General features: G+C 41.5%; 1 protein-coding gene across 1 annotated transcript in view; it reads right to left on the reverse strand.

Annotated features, from left to right (window-relative positions):
* Window positions 1-16,307, reverse strand: part of T265_00798 (hypothetical protein) — a gene marked incomplete at both ends in the record, with an annotated part of 36,498 nt that extends 20,191 nt beyond the window's left edge. The window contains one exon of the mRNA XM_009164670.1: window positions 16,138-16,307. Coding sequence (XP_009162934.1) covers window positions 16,138-16,307 — 170 coding nt within the window. The remainder of the gene's footprint in view (window positions 1-16,137) is intronic.
* Window positions 16,308-16,516: the final 209 nt, after the last annotated feature.

Genomic DNA, 16,516 nt, shown 5'->3' on the forward strand with positions numbered 1-16,516 from the left:
GCTGCGAAAATGATTATGACTGACCCAAAGTCTGTCCAGCAAGCTGATGTGTGCTTCAATCCATATGTATCCAAAATTATACTCTAGCCTTGGTCTCAGAAACTGTCCGACTGTTCCAACCCTCATATCATCTACCAGGTCGTTTCCGGCCGCTGTCAGAGTGATCGTGACATCGGTAGGAAAACCCATGTGCTGTTGATTGTCAAAAACGTGTTAAAAGGGCTGTCAGTACCATGCGAGACAAAATTTCAATGAGACAAAATGTGAGATCATTAGCATTACCGCGTGTTGCTGGGAAACGCCAATGCGACGGGTGCTTCATTATAGTTTTACGTAATCAAACCGAGACATCTGACGCACTACGAAAGATGCTGCTCGAAGCATAGGAGCTGAAATGATGTGCAGAAATAATATCGAATCGGACTACCTGACGCTAACCATCCCATCCTGTTTTATGAATTTGTGCCTCAAGCTTATACGCCCATTCCCATGTTTGTCAACTTACAAACCTGGAATGCTTTGCGCTTGAGTCGGATTGATGTAGGTGAAATTTTAACGTCTCGTTATCTGTGTCCACTGGCTGTTCTCACAAAGTGACTTCAGAAGGTGCAGCTTTACGCTTGTATTCCACTTGTGCTTGGGTAAAATATGGTAGGCACCTGAAGTGCGGACTCAGATAGATGTTACACTGTAAATGGCAGCTGCCCACGGACAACCAAACGAATTCACTTTTTGTCTACGAAAAATTACTCATGGGTTTGTGTTGATACGAGTTGAGTTCTAAGGAGTAACTGAAGTTTTGAAATCAACCCAAGTCAGCCTACCGAAAATAATTAAGCCCCCTCGTTCAACCAACGAGCAGCTCTTTTCGTGAAACCGATAAATTCCCTGCTGGCAATTTCAGATTTATTCAGCCAGTCCAGAATTTTGTTCAATCATCAACCCAAACTGAAGTGGGTGTTTTGGTCTGACATTCATCAAGCTTGTGCCCCAGATCACTTGAAAAGGATGCGTATCACATTTCTTGCTCTATTTTATGTCACTTTTAATGAGCTCTCATAATGTGAATGCATGACAATGCGTGGTTATCGCAAGTGTGAGGCTATGCGTTCCCTCACTAAACGACAATCATCCAAATTAAACCTATTTGGACTATCCTGTTAAGGACGAATTAGATGGGAAGCAATGTAATAATGTCTGTTTATTTCAAACTGGTATGCTGGCAACCTAAACGGATATCATATAATGTTAAATTTGTTCTCGGACATCATGCGTGGCTAAGTTATTCAAAACTAAAAGCACAGAGATGTAAATAACAGGAACAGACACGGAACTAATTCTCTGTTTTGAGATCCTGTCTAACAAGGAGCTGTGAGATCCATCCAGTGCTGAGTTGTTTCGCCTTTCCATGATTTTTGAGGTACAGAGTTCACCTAGCACCTTGGGTACTTCGATTGCCTTTCCATGATTTTTGAGGTACAGAGTTCACCTAGCACCTTGGGTTACTTCGATTATTTCTGTAAGTTCCCTTAAGTTATTCAGAAAGTGCAGATCGTTTCGTCAGCATTCGGCCTTTGTTTGGTTTTGTCACCGATCTACTTGTGCCAATATCCGGATGATGCTTTCAGATATGAAGCAGAATTGTGTGAATTGGATCAGAAAACGCAACCCCATAGATGCTTGTCCATTTGTTTCACAGCCTGTCCCGCACCACTGGTATTTACCTACCAAACTTAAGATAACGCTCACCACAGCTACTGCCTGTTGAATAGACTGTCACGGTCCCTTTCTTTATAATGTACTCTCATCATCGAGTATGTTTGACTTTTCCATTAAGGCCACCCAACATAGATAAGTCACACTGTAGGACATATATGTATATATGTTAACTAACAGTAAAAAAGAACTTTCTGAATAAACAGCTGCTGACTTGCGACACTCAGTATATTTATGCCTACATCACGACGTCGAATACTTACTGTATGCATCAAGGATATGAGGAGAACTAGTGGATACAGTGGGCCATCACAGATACCCGCATGTCAAACGCAGGCGATCACGGCGTATTGTTTTCGTTATGAAAAGCGAGTGTGAAATCGTGTCCTTTTGATGATTTCGCAAGGCTTGTTTGTTCGAAAAGATATAGGAATAGTTGATGGGGCGAGGTGGAATTGTACCACAACAGTAAATTTCCCGTCTTAAGGAGAGGCGATGTCAGCTAGAGTATGGACAAAAAATATTTTCACAACTGAAGCATTGTATGACTGATGCATTGTGTTCAAAATCCAAATGAGTGGTCTGAAAATGGCAATGTTGTCAAATGGAGAAATTCGGATAAGTAAAATCGCGTCTGTAATGACTTTGGGTTGCATACAGGGTGGAAATCTTGGAGAAGGGGACTGTCTTGCAATATATCATACCACCATGCAATTAGGTTACCAAGCTCCGTGAATAGATCAATAGCCGGTCAATCGTATCACGTGTATCAGCCTGAATAGTGAAATCTTATCCAAATCTTCTTCCACTGCTTTGCATTGGGTCAGATTTTAGTAGGCTTTGCATCTATGCAGCTAGGTTTACCAACTACTGACCACTTCGATTAGTGGTGTAGCACTCACGGTCTGTCTTTGGTTCCCTTGACTTTGGCCTTTGGCGGGCTTTTCAGTACTTAGCAGGAACTCACCGTAAGCTGATGAGCCTCAAGAGGGGCGGAACCGGGCGGAAGCTGTCAAAGAAATTCTAGCAACTGTATGAGTGTTGTGTCACATCCAACTACGCCATACAGTCAGGCATTACTCATTTGAAATCAAATGCATGAAAAAAGTGAGAATTCTCTTGTGAAAAGTCACTATAATATTATCGTTGAACTGCTGAAGCCTTCCGGTTCGTGACGTTTTCCTGGCGGTTACGCTTGACTTTACATTAGCAATCTATACTTTCGCAACACAACGTTCGCTTGCGTCATTTCCCGCTCACTGGTTGGCTACTTAGCGCTCAATTTCACAAATGGTTGGCACTTTTTGAAAACCAGACACTCGTTATGTTGTTAACAACAGAGTTATTAAATCATTGACGGCATTCTCCCCATCTGCACAACCGACCAGATCGTCAGAAATAGGTCGCTTTCATGTCCATCCATTTTATCGCATGCCTTCATGGAAGATTTATCGGGTCGCCGATGCCAGTCAAGAACAAGTCAATCAAACAATAAACATTCGAATTTATCAAAATGGTGGCTTGCTTTTACGTCTACAGGTGAACAAGTTGTGTAGGCTTAAACACGAAATTTAATTGTAATGTTAAACATTTAGAGTCAAAACACAGAGTAGTAGGATAAGATGTTATATTCTGACGTTCCGGTTGTCATGGCCAAAAGATTATAAACTGGGCATTAAAATCGTGAAGAGCATTTTTGATACCCCCACTCTGAGAATGATATAAAATATAACCTACCGCCTGTTTTTATGATTAAACTTGGAATGCAACGCAAATGGGTTTTCAAATGTATTGTTACCTCCCAAAAAAGTTCAGCGTATGTGATTCCCCACGTTGTCCAAAGGTGAAAAAGCGGCAGATATCTATTCGCAGGTTTTGTTCGTCGTATTTTTGACAGTATTGCTCCGACAAGATCAATGACTGAAAGTATGCGTGCAGCACACAAGTTGAGCCTTCTTACAGAAGACTTCTTCTTAGTGATAAAGTGGTAAGAGGTGATTATTTGTAATTGGAATTATCTAAATTTGAGTCTGTGCTATTTGGACAGATAACACTGTCAGTCTTTGAGTCCTTGAAAGTTTCTCAATGCAAGTTGCACATGTTTGTCAGGTACGTTTGATGTTTAAATCTGAAAGAGACTGAAGCCACAACTGTATCCTCCATCAAACCGAAACTGATTTTCTGCTGGCATTATTGTCGTCATGCCATGCTGATGTGTTCTTTTATTAGCTGTACGCTAACGGTTTGAGCGATATGGAAAACGCAACTCAGTGTGGTCATCCCACTCGCCTGAATGTAGAGCACAGGGCCCTATCCCCTCTGCACACAATATGCGTGACTGTGGAGTTCACTCACGCACGCTGGTTTATTCCTTAAAATATAGTAATGTACGAGATGTATTTAAGATCCGTGAGTAACGAGGACAGCGTTACGGGTATCTAGTGAACTGCTCTCACTCGCCAAATTCGATTGCCTTGGAGCACTGAATTACAGAATCGTATCCCAATAACGTGGTAGCCTATCAATGAAGCTGAAGGGATGGGGCGAAATCCTCAAACGGAAAGATGGACCAGCAAATTTACATCCGATGGTTCCCCTCCAAAAACCACCTACTGATTTCGAGAAATACACTCATTTGCAAATCGATTTGGTTTCCACGAGAGACAACTGAATCTCTCGTTTGGGATATTCTACAACTAAATGTGCTGCACACAGGCCACCTCATGATTCAGTTGGCACGATATTCGAGATATTGCCGTGTATTTTCATAAAGGAAACTAATCACAAGGTTGCTGAAAACTCTTCAACAGCCCACAACCGGTTTTGCCCTTCTTGGAGCTCATCAGGTAGGCGCAGTCCCCGAGTTTCCGTCGACCTTATGTTCAGCTGAGTTCCAGATGATTCTCCCGTAAATTGGTAGGCAAAATAGTGCATTTCCCTTATTTTATGCGATTTGGGTACAAGTAGAACACGAAGGGCGAAACTGTCTTGGGCTGACGAAGAATTTTTATGCAGCTCTACAAGTAACACCTTCCATCTACAAAATTGATTCGCAAATGAGTGTATTTCTTGAAAACAGTCCCATTTAGGTTCGAGTAGAACATAAAGTTGACGGAAGCTCAGGGCCTGCGGCTACCTGATGAGCCCCAAGAAGGGCGAAACCGGTCTTGGGCTGTCAAAGAATTTTCAGCAACCCTGTGAGTAGTTTCTTTTATGAAAATATCTACTGATTTATTTGAAATGAGATATCCTCTATGGTAAAATGCTTGGGCTAGAAATCAAACCTCAGAACTTACTTCTTCTGTAACATTTGCAAGAGCTCAAAATATTTGCCTCATTTTTCCAAGGTTCCCTCACCATCGACTTCCGTAACGCTAATGTGTACCATCGGTAAGCTCTTTGAAAGAGTATCTTGTGCTCGTTCTACATGACTTAATCCGTCTATCTATAGGTGCGTACGAAAAATTGAAGTGCGGCGGTTTTAGTGTTATATAATAGATGAACAAACGAACTATTGTGTTGCTACATAAACTGCCTCGGTTATTTTTCCGTGGAAAAGCTAAAAGTTGCTAGGACAATGCTAAAGTGCGTTTAAATGTTAAAAATGAATAATCACATGGAAGCAAAACAAACATCACATTAGGGTGAGGATAAGAAATCTCCCAAAACACAAAGCTTTGCCAATTTGTCTCCATGTCGACCAGCACTTGCGTGTTCTTGTAAATTATCATTAACATTCCTAAACACAAGCGAGTAAGTTGAAGGTTTTTTCAATAACTAAAAGCTTTTTTCTTCCAAAAATGACAGCTTTGTGTTGGTTGTTGTTTGGACAAACGAAAATCTACACAATTATCGTCAATTTTGTTGCTAGCACAGAGATTTTTTGACTGTTTCCGTAGGACCGTTGTTGTTCACCAACTAGCTCTACTAAGAAGCAGTCAGGCTGTGTTGTGTAGAATAGCATTCATTTCGTCTCCTGTGTGCTTTCCATTCAGTTTATCGCTATTGCACTAAGTGGCTTCTCGTAATTTTTCAGGGAAATTCACAGGCAATTCCATACCTCTTCGATGAATTCCTCTATGACAGCAACTTATGAACATGCAGAATTATCTCCTGTTGACCTGAACCAATTTAGTTCGACGTATCTGCCTACTACTCTGAGATGTGGTAAACATTCACAAAAAGGCACAGGTTCTCCTCTATAGAAGGCACAGTTTCTCCTCTATAGAAGGCACAGTTTATTTGAATCCAGTTTAGAATACAATCTTTGAATTTAAATCCATGTCACATCTTACTTGGACAGGGACTTTTGCAGTCATTTTATAACACAACCGTATTACAAACTGCTGTGAGCGTGTGATTCAAACGAATTGTGGTTCAAGATGAACTGTAGATTAACTATGACCGAAATTTGAAATGAACCTCCTGTTGGCTAGTGCATAAAGTGAATTTCTACTGCAAAGGCTATTCCAATTTTTAGCTAGGCTTTATTCGTGCTACTTTAGTTATTCAATCCTGGGCGAACCCCCCACCCCAAGGTTTTGCCTGTTTTCTAGTCTTTCATCATTCAGGGCTTTTAACTCTTTAACTGAGGCTTTCATGTGTCTCACAAAGCCACATTAGTTAATTTACTTCTTTTGTCAGTTCTCCGTAAGATAAAAGAAAATCATCTGTTTCCTTATTGCACAGAAATTTCGTCCCAGTTTGTTATGCATTTGTTCGATAAAGTGATGTCAGAGCGAACTCATGAGGATATTATTTGTTCAATTCACGGGGAACCAAGACCTCAGCTTCAGAAACTCCTTTGTATGTACCTGTTAGTCCAAACATCATTTTTCAGTAATGATGGCCAATAGTGTAGACAGGATTGGGCTGAATTTGTGGGAATTCCACTCGTCATGCTATGCTTTCTTGGGAAAGTGGGTTTCAAAAACTGCCGCTGGAAAAATGTCCCTCACTCCCTTCACAAATGCGTCATAGCTCGCTTCTAATTAAGCCTCGCTGCTTTTATAGCTTATCGAACACGCGCAGTTTCCAACTTTGTGTCAACTCCATGTACTACTTGAACCCAAATTTTACAAAATTCGAGAAGCACACCAATTTGGTTTTTATGGGCGACTAAACCGAATTCCTACCGAATACCACAAATAAGAAATTCATTTGGGATTCAAATGAGTCTTCCGCAAAAACCGAATCGGTGTGTAAATAAGTATAGTTCGCCTATCTACTTATGTACTTTTGGTTTGAAAGTACACTTTTGACGGTGAGTGGTTCGTGTGTAAGCCTTTGGTATGTAACAGACACAAACTGCAAGCTTTTGAGATCATTTGCTCAAGGCAATAGCTCCCTATTAACACACAATATTCTAATTATCAGATTGTGGCTCATGCGATTTGTCCGGTGAATTTATGATCATTGTTGACTTGGTACTCACAGAACTAAAACACCATCTTGTGCCTAAATAATGCGTGGACTGCAGAGGAGAGTGCGCAGCATGCGATACGCAAAACTGAAGAGAGTGTTTTGAATAAATATACGCCCCTGAAATCCAACGCACTTAAATTTGCTGTCTTTTAAGCGTTCATGATGTCAAAAGGCGCGTGTCAATGTGCAGCGCGGTCTGGATCTGGGAACGGGGCAGGAAGTGCCCAAAAACTGGCAGAAAACATCTCCTCTACATTCCACTGGAATGCACTGCATCATAGTTCCCAACGTGGTAAACACAAGCAATTTGAGGCTACTCACCGCGAAATGCACGAGTAAATTACGGCAAGACAGACTATACACACACACAAGTTTGGTTAAGGTTTCCTACTCGATTTGTGAAATGCATCGAAACTCGTGTCACAAATTCCCAGTGAACTTCAAAACTGGGAATGAACAATGTCACCAGGTAACTAATTAATTTGCATTAGTAGCCCCTGTAAAAAATTTATCGCTTCACATCATAAATCATCCTAGGGTTTCATTACAAATAAAAAGACGGCAAGCACTATATGGATCTTGCAGGATTACCGTTTTTCTGTTTCGAAAAAGATGCAAATTGCGACATTCAAAATTGAGACAAATTGTTGTAAATATAAAATAACAAAGTAACTGCATTTATGTGTTATTTAAGATGCATGACGATCCACGAGTTGAGGGCAATTGTGAGCAGAAAGTGGAAACGACACAGTCCCATAAAGAGGATAGTCTCAATATGTGATTTGTGAGAGCCTTAGTTCATACGTACAATCATGGATTAGCATCAATAAGACGAAGTATGGAAGGCCTTGTCCTTCCCCTCATAAAGTGACTGTTCTGTCCGACTTCTGTTAAATTCACCACTCTTTTGACGAACAAAATATAGAACCCCCGGAGAGTGACCGAAGAAGTTTGAAAATTTTGTCCTCATTATTTACCGACAACAGAAGCCAACACTAGTTGAAAATCTAGTTGATTTCTATAAAGGAAACTACCCACAATGGTGCTGAAAACTCTTCGATAGCTCACGACTGGTTTACCTTTCCTGAGGCTCATCAGGTAGGCGCAGTCCCCGAGTTTCCGTCAACTTTATGTTCTGCTTGAATCCAAATCGGACTGACTATGACAAATACAATCATTTGCAAATCAATGTTTTTCACGGGTTCAAGTAGATCATAAGGCCGACGGAAACTCGGGGACTGCACCTACCCGATGAGCCCCAAGAAGGGCCAAACCGGTCGTGGGCTGTCGAAGAGTTTTCAAAAAACTTGTGAGTAGTTTCCTCTATGAAAATATATTGAGATATCTCAAATATCGTACCGACTAAATCATGAAGCGGCCTGTGTGCAACACATTCAGTTGAATAACATCCTAAACGAAAGATTATTTGATTTCTGCTTATCTGCTATGAGCTAGGATGTTCGAAATCTTTGTTTACCTTCAAAATCTTCGTTCACCTTATCTAGTCGCTCGAAGTGCGCATTTTCAATGTTGCCTAATTGGAAGTGAGAATCTGGTAGAAACAGGACGTTTTTGTATGGTGCACACATCATAAACGGGAGATTTGACTGGATTTGGTCGGGTCTCCCATCAAGACCGTATTCGGGTGCAAATGAGAGTACTTGTCGAAATCTGACAGATTTGGGTCCAAGCAGAACATAAGGTTGACGGAAACTTGGTGACTGCGTCTAACTGGTTAGCATTAAGAATGGCGAAGCCGGTCATAGACTGCCATAGTTTTCAGCAACCCTATGAGTAGTTTGTTACGTCTGAACACTGCATTTCTATTCCTAGAATACCGTACTAACTAAAACACGATGTGGCCTGGTACAGCGTACTGATTACAAACGAACAGTCAGAAATGGGGAATTTAGCTGAATTCGGGTGAGTCCCCTGTCAAAACTACACTCTTGAGCAAATGAGTGACAGGATTAATAATACTCCCTAATTCAAACCAACCAACGCTGCGTTGCAACCTGTGGAAATCTGGGGCCGTACTGAAAGCACATCGCCAACGAATGAGTTCAGGATAATTTTTGAAGTAGATATCGTGCTCACACAGTGTATAGTCTGTATTTGACGAATGGAAGCAGTACGCGGACAACGCCCTGACTGAATACTCCGTGTGTGTTCCAGTGCAAGCTTCATGAGTCTTCACTATGCCCAAGCAGTTTCCGTATGCAATCTGCAAATACTTTTGAAGTAAACAGAATTTTCCGCAGGATTGCTCGCAAAGTAACGACTTGAAGAAACTTGTGTCAACTGAAAGGTTTCATCTGTTATGCTTGGTGAAAAATGCGTCCAAATCGTTTTAGAGCTTTTTCTTGTTTCGTATCGAGGTTGTCGTTTGTGATGTCATACTTAAATGAAGATCGAGTGTTGATTTGACTATGTTTTGAAAATATCTTTGTAAATAATCCACTCACTGTAGAGTTGTAGAGTGCACAGCAATATTGCCTGCACAGTTTTCATTGGGTAAATTGGAAGACTGACTCTAACGACTTAGTGGAGCACACAGAATACGTTCCTTGAAGAAAGATTCACAGGGTGAATCGCGGGACAAAACTGGATGCGGGTACTTCCCTATGAGTTAGAAGACGTTTCGAAACAGTATCGCACAGTTTTTTGTGCCAAACAAATGCAACTCAACTATATCAGGCTATCATGCTTGGCTTTCGGAGCGTGATATGCACTTTACCGAAACTCGATCCTTTATATTGTCAAGAATCTCGCTTACCCGTAATAACGACTTATCGATGCAACATGACGCCCTTTGTAAAAGGTCATCAGAATCCAGCATTTAGATCAATACAGATCATGAAATCCTATACCGCCTGACTAAGCTATAATAAAAAAACCACAGAATAATCGGTACTTTTGCGAAGACATTTCAGCGTAACAAAAACTCGTTTGAAATTCAATAAATGTGGAGCTTTCATAAGTTGTTTAATTCCATCTTCTGGCTGGAACACTCTCATCCTATTTGTGGGTTTCGATGTGCTCCAACAAATAGCGCTGTGTGAGTTTCCTGGGATAAACTAATGGAGAAGCCCCTTTTAAGAATAGCCAGCTAATAGAGGATGATTAATGGCATCAACCCTTTATCCTAAATTACCTTCAAACTAACTATCACATCTTCGATCGCCGACAATAAAACCCTCAGGGGTGCTTCTTTTTGGAGCGCAAATCGTTTAACTGTAGCCTTTCCAGCCTGAGGAACCTCATAGGTAGGTAGGAAGAACGAAGAAAATTTCGCCACCTGATTTCCCTTCCTAAGTTGGAATGTCCCTTCTTGGAAGATTGCCTGGTGGTAATTCACTAAGTGAGTACTTTTTACATTAACCAGCAAACTTACTCCAAGTTACGCTTATAGACCAGCAAATACTTCCCAGATCGTTTGTTATTATGGATATCATTAGCACGGCCTTGCCGAAAAGCACTAAATGGGCACTGAAGCTGAGGTCTTCAACCTGTGGACAGTTCGCTTGACAGTCACTGCTGGTAGTAATCCACCTGCCTGACTGATGTGTCCACTATTCGGAGCAGTCTTCATCCATGGTGTAACAAAACCTGAGACTTAGGCATTGCGTTTGCTTCACGATGGCATTTGCTGTCCGGAAAAGGATCCATTCTAGCCATGTGTCATAAAAAGCCTCATGTTTGTGCATAGCGGCTAGCATTGTGATCACTTGCACTTGATAAAGTTTCCACTGATAAATGAAATACACTATTCAAAAATTTGCATAGAGACATTAAGTGTTTGGTAGTCGAGTAGAAAGAAGGCGGTAATTGAGTCATTTAGCCAAGATTGATTAAAAACGGCGTTTGTTTATCCACGGCCTAATCACCTGACGTTTTCGATGAGACAGCGCTGGCTGGTATAGCCAAATGACCATCACCTTTATTGCTAAGTACCTCCTTTCTAACGGTCACGAATTGATTTACGACACTTGCTGGTTGCTACAGGCGTCCGTACATTAGGAGAATAACTCAGCCGGACTGAGTCGGTAATCTTATTGGATCAGCTGATTTAGAATCGCTTGTCCGATTCGACTGTGTTTATGTATATGCTCAGTAGTTCTTTCAGCTAGGTGTCGAGTCATCTATCTGACCTAGTATGTGAACTGGCACCTTATCTTTGATTTTTGTATTGAGCAATCGATTACGAGTGAATTGGGATCCCAGTTATACGATATTGAACGATCTACTTTTGACCGTTAGTTTCCCCTTTATCGTTTCGGAACAGTGTCGCCCCTGGATAGTAGCTTGGTGTAAATGGGTACTTTCGAAGGTGAAGAGATTTCTTCCTTCTGTTGTGAAAGGCTACATTGTGTATCTTTACATTGTGTGTTCACTGGACTAAGATCTTATCAAAATAATTGGTTCCGTTAAAAAGGAATACGCTGGATTCTTTATCCAGTCAGGTTATTACCACATTAGTTCTGTCTCGCGGGAGTCGTAATACCTGTTTATGCTTTCGTGTGATGGGCTGTTTGTGGTGTATGTGGCTGTGTTGATAACAAGCGCTCACCAATTCAGTCTCAAATTTATCTAGCTTAGACACTAACTGAGTGGTCTGGCTGAATATATCCCCGAATCTCAAGCTGGTCCGTCTTGTAACATGGTGCACTAAACTTTGTGACCGTCGATAACTATTTGAGTAAAGTATCAGCAAGTACTACATTCGAAAAATTATCAACATATCAGTTTACTCTGCTAGGAAAAGCGCTGTGTGCCTTTGCATCTTTAAACGGCTTACGTAACTTACATTGCCTCTTTACTCTCTCTCTCTCTGCCGGTAAGATGGCTAAGTGGTTAAGGCGTGAACCTAATGACCGAAGTGTCCGTTGTTCAAAACCCAACACGGCTTCCGATGGCTTCTGTATAGGCTTGGGCAACCTGGCAGAAGCTCAGCTCTCATTCAACCATCGGTTAGTGTGGCGGCTAGGTAGCGAAAGGGTGAACATTCTTTTTAGTACAAGGCACCAAACTCGTCGAATCGCTAAATTTTGTCTATGGTTACTTTTTGCAGCGCATAATTCTACCCACCAATAAGTCTATTGATCTTGGTCCAAAATGAATGAGGAATATGGTGTTAGGTATTGTGAAGCTTTCAGGTAGAGACTCTCAGTAGCGTTTCGGGTCAGCATTCCTGAATAAAATCGCCTACTCTCTTGGTAACCTCATGTCTGATTGCAAAGCTCAAGTGAGGATTGGATCATCAGATTACGAGAGGATACATGCACACTTTAAGTCCCACGCTGGCGCATAAGACTGGGTGTTGCAAACCATTGTTTGCGTCAAATATAAATGGAATGTTTTAACGTGCGGTAAACAATTGGCACTTAAATCAATCAAACGGAGGCTACAGGTAGTCGCTGTTGGTCCTCCAAGGCAAGATCGCTGCTTTCATATGATGTTTTTGATGACCAGTTTGTTGTTGAAGTACAATGACGAACGCCCCTGTTACTGCTGGAAAGACTTGGTGGCACTTCATACATCACGCTCAACGACTTCACTGGATTAATCTGGAAGCTTGTATAGATCAGGTGAGCTACAGTCGTGACCAGTTGTGCTTCAATGAAGCGGTGACCAGCCTGGTTAGTGCAGAGAAGTTTCATTTACTTTGCCTGATAGTTTCAGAATATTGACATGCTTTTCCAACCACCAGTTGTGATACTCATCATCTATCCGCTAAGTCACTATATGATATTGCATGTTTGTCCAGAAACGTCTTAGTTATTTTGTTTTTTTTTAATTAAGACGCCAAAGACTAATTCATTCTTCAACCGATGTTCCGCAAAAACCTCCCCTGAACTTTGGAACTCTAAATTACTGACCAGTGTGTTAATGTGTTGTGAAATTTCTTCTGATAACAACCGACACATCATCCACAAGTAAATAATCCGACATCTCCCGTGTTTGTTTTTATAAATTGTGTTCAAACTCCGAAACTCACCGGCAAATTGTAACCAGCTGGATCACTCGTCTTAGCACCTGCTGAGCTGTTCCGAATGGTCTCCTATTTCTAAATCCAGTTTTTTCTAGTCTGCTTCGTGCCATGCGGAAGGATATCACAAATCATGAATCAGTTTTTTTTTCTAGTCTACTTCGTACCATGCGGAAGGATATCACAAATCATGAATCGATAGCACAAAAAGTTTGTGGCCGCAACAAAACTTCGGCGTAGTTTCGATGTAGCAACCAATTCTAGATTCGTGCGACAGTTCCTTTGTTTTAACTAATCATAGCCGTACAGTTTTAGTGTCAGATACAATTCACACCCTTATTCAGTAGCTTGCCGTTGTTTGTGACGCTGAAACGTGCCCTAACAGTCCAGATTTTTTATGTTTACCTAAGGACAGTAACGTGTTTTTCTGTGGTCAGAGACAGCGTTAGTCGGTGCGGAACTTACAGAACGAAATGAACATGATTCCTTAGGCCGAAGCTTTAGATGGGAAGGTAAAACTGAAACTCAGCACCTCAAGAAAACAAATGAAATTGTATGGTCATAAGAGTGTTGGTAACATCAGAAGCTATAAAACCGTATAGTTTGTTACCGATGTTGAAAGTCAACGTTACCTTGTAAGCCGGAAAGACGTTCTCATAAAGCTATCCATAATTGGCATCGGTGGACAGGGAAAAAATACGTTGGATCATAATTCAAGCGAAATTCGAGCAGCAATAATTTTGTGTTTGTGTTTGTGTGTGTTTGTGTGCTTTGAGAAACTTCGTGCTACCTTGAATTCACAGGTTGTGTATGCTCAAAGTCATGAGACAATAAAAACCTACAGGGAGTGAAATCAACCGTGTTGTTTCAAGGATATACAGTTTACGCAAACTACGTTTGCTTTGATCGTCATTCCTTGGAACCTCTCATGCAAAATCGCCTTATTCAGGTAATCCAAGATATTTAGCTTCATCTATGCAGCCATCTGTCGTGAAAAAAAGTGTCCAACGCAGTTTTCCATATTCGTACGATATTTGAATACTCTTAAAAATCTTGAGGAAGGGAACGTTGTGGAGAGGGTCATCCTAGTAAGGTCAAAAGTATGGTAGGATACGTTGGTGTCAAATTCAACTCTGTTCAAAAATTTCCGTACTGATGGAGCTAAAAATGTTCCAAAGGGCTCAAAAGTGACTGACCGGGAATCCCCTTGATTTGAACGAAGAGTTTATATCCCATTACCTTCAAGAAAGGAGCATATGTAGATTAAGATTTAGTGTCTCAAAACGGGAGACTAAAGCCCCAGCGACATGGGATATTTTGCTTCTGGCGGAGCTCATCAGACGAGCGTAGCTGGATACGATATGTGACAATAAAATTCCCAGCTTTAGTCCAATCTCTTGTTTTCACATCCAAGCACCCCCTAAGTCTGCTTGCTGGATATTGATGTCTAGGCGAGGTCAGAACTCTAATCGTTCGTCTATAAATAAAATCACCCAAAAATTCTAAAGCTGGTTAGCAAGGTAATAACGTGCTGTCGGGACATCAAAGCATTTTCTCGACGAAATGTCCATAAAGAACAGACAAAGTTACCCAAGTGCCCAGACAGTAGCCTAAAAATCATGTGATACAATTTTTAGAACTATTAGAAAGCGTGTTAATTTTTACGTCCGGAGTCACATTCAGGATACGCCTCTTTAAGTAACTTATCTCGAACTAAATCATCCTTGCGTGCCTATGGGGACATGTGCCGGTTATCGATAGGACATATGTAGATTTCTGTAATATTTTCATCAGTTATACGCCATTACGTTACGGTACTAATCAAAATGTCCTCTTAATATAAAATATGAAAAATATACGGGACTTTTAAAGCATCGGGGCATAGAAAATCTAAAGCAAAGACCAGAGAGAGCATCCGCTTCTAAGTAGTAAACAAAGGAATCTGCAACTACCAAGTGCAGCTTCTGAAACTGCTCGTTGACGCCGCATCAAACAATGGAGATTACAAGGAACTACCTGATACCGAGGATGACATATTCGCTCATGCTCGGCCAGGTCCACCAAAACACGCTCAAAATTCTGAACAATTACATCCAGGAAATCTACTCGCGGCTGACCACGTCTGCCGAAGTTTATCCCAAGCAGTCATGTTTACGCTGGCAAACACCATGAGGGACTCGGTATCTCAGGCCTGAGTTTGGTCAACCTAATGCAGCAGAAAACGCGTATGGAAAAGGTTCTGTCCACCCAGTCCCGAGTAATAATCAGTTTTGTCAGTGATTTCGCATTTGGTAAAGCTGATCGGGATCTCAGCCTTCCGATCCCAGGCTAAAGTGAGTGCTGGAAGAAATTGTGACTGCTTCGGGCTAGAATCGCCTTACAGTTTTGAGGATCGTGGCTTGCAAGAGTTGATATTCAGCTCTGGTTCAACCTGCTTAGGACGAGAGTTAGAAGCGTCTGCCGAGATCACGGTGCCATGGAAACTGTGGTCGGCCGGAGAGTTTGGTGCGTATTCTGTAGTTCTGCTAGATAACACGTGATGCATAATGTAATCGTCACAATTTGGTTGCAAGGGAACTCCCAAAATTTCTGGGATACACTGTCTTTGAGGAACCTTTAATCAAACCCGACCTGATCAATTTTTGGCAGTGCCCAGCAACTGTGATAGACGTTAACATAGTCTCGGATGAGCGCGCAGCATGTGTATAAAATGAAAACGAGAAGAGTTAAGGCACTGATGGTTGCTTGTTTGCTGTCAACTCAGCCCTGTTTGCCGTCGATGGTGATGTTGATTTTTTAGTCCACCAGTCGATGGTCAGGTAACTCACCATCCTCAGTCTTCCAAGGCTGCTGTTGGACTGGGACTTCCCAAGGTCAAAGTCGGTGAATTGTGTGCTGCCGACCGTCTAGGGCTCTATACGTACTTACAACACTTCTTTGTCGTGATGTATGGCGTTGAGTGTTCATTCTTGCCCTCTCACGGGTCATCCTGTATGACGGACACCTACCTGATGTGCGTCTTGGCTGTGGCATTGCTTAGTGCGTCTTGAAGAGGATTCAGAATTGTTTGTCCTTTCTTCAAATGCTGGTTGGTACATGTGATTTTATACCAAAGATTTTTACATACGCTAGAGGCCAGTTTGTCCGACTGGAAACTGTTGATGTCTGGACTCTGCATGGAACATTTCTCTCGTTTTACCTAATGTCCCATCGTACATCCTTCCACATCTGTCGTTCGTACTCATTTTTTATGTTTGTGATCGCGATTTTCAAAAATAAACGCTATTAGTAGTCTTAACCCGATGACTGACCTTCAGTAAAGAATGGTGCGCACTTAATACAGGCATGTCTCGGCATTCAAAGGCAGAGCTCTCCACAAATAGTAAG

This window comes from Opisthorchis viverrini, assembly GCF_000715545.1.
Source record: "Opisthorchis viverrini unplaced genomic scaffold opera_v5_8, whole genome shotgun sequence".
In the NCBI taxonomy this organism is placed as follows: Eukaryota; Metazoa; Platyhelminthes; class Trematoda; order Opisthorchiida; family Opisthorchiidae; genus Opisthorchis; species Opisthorchis viverrini.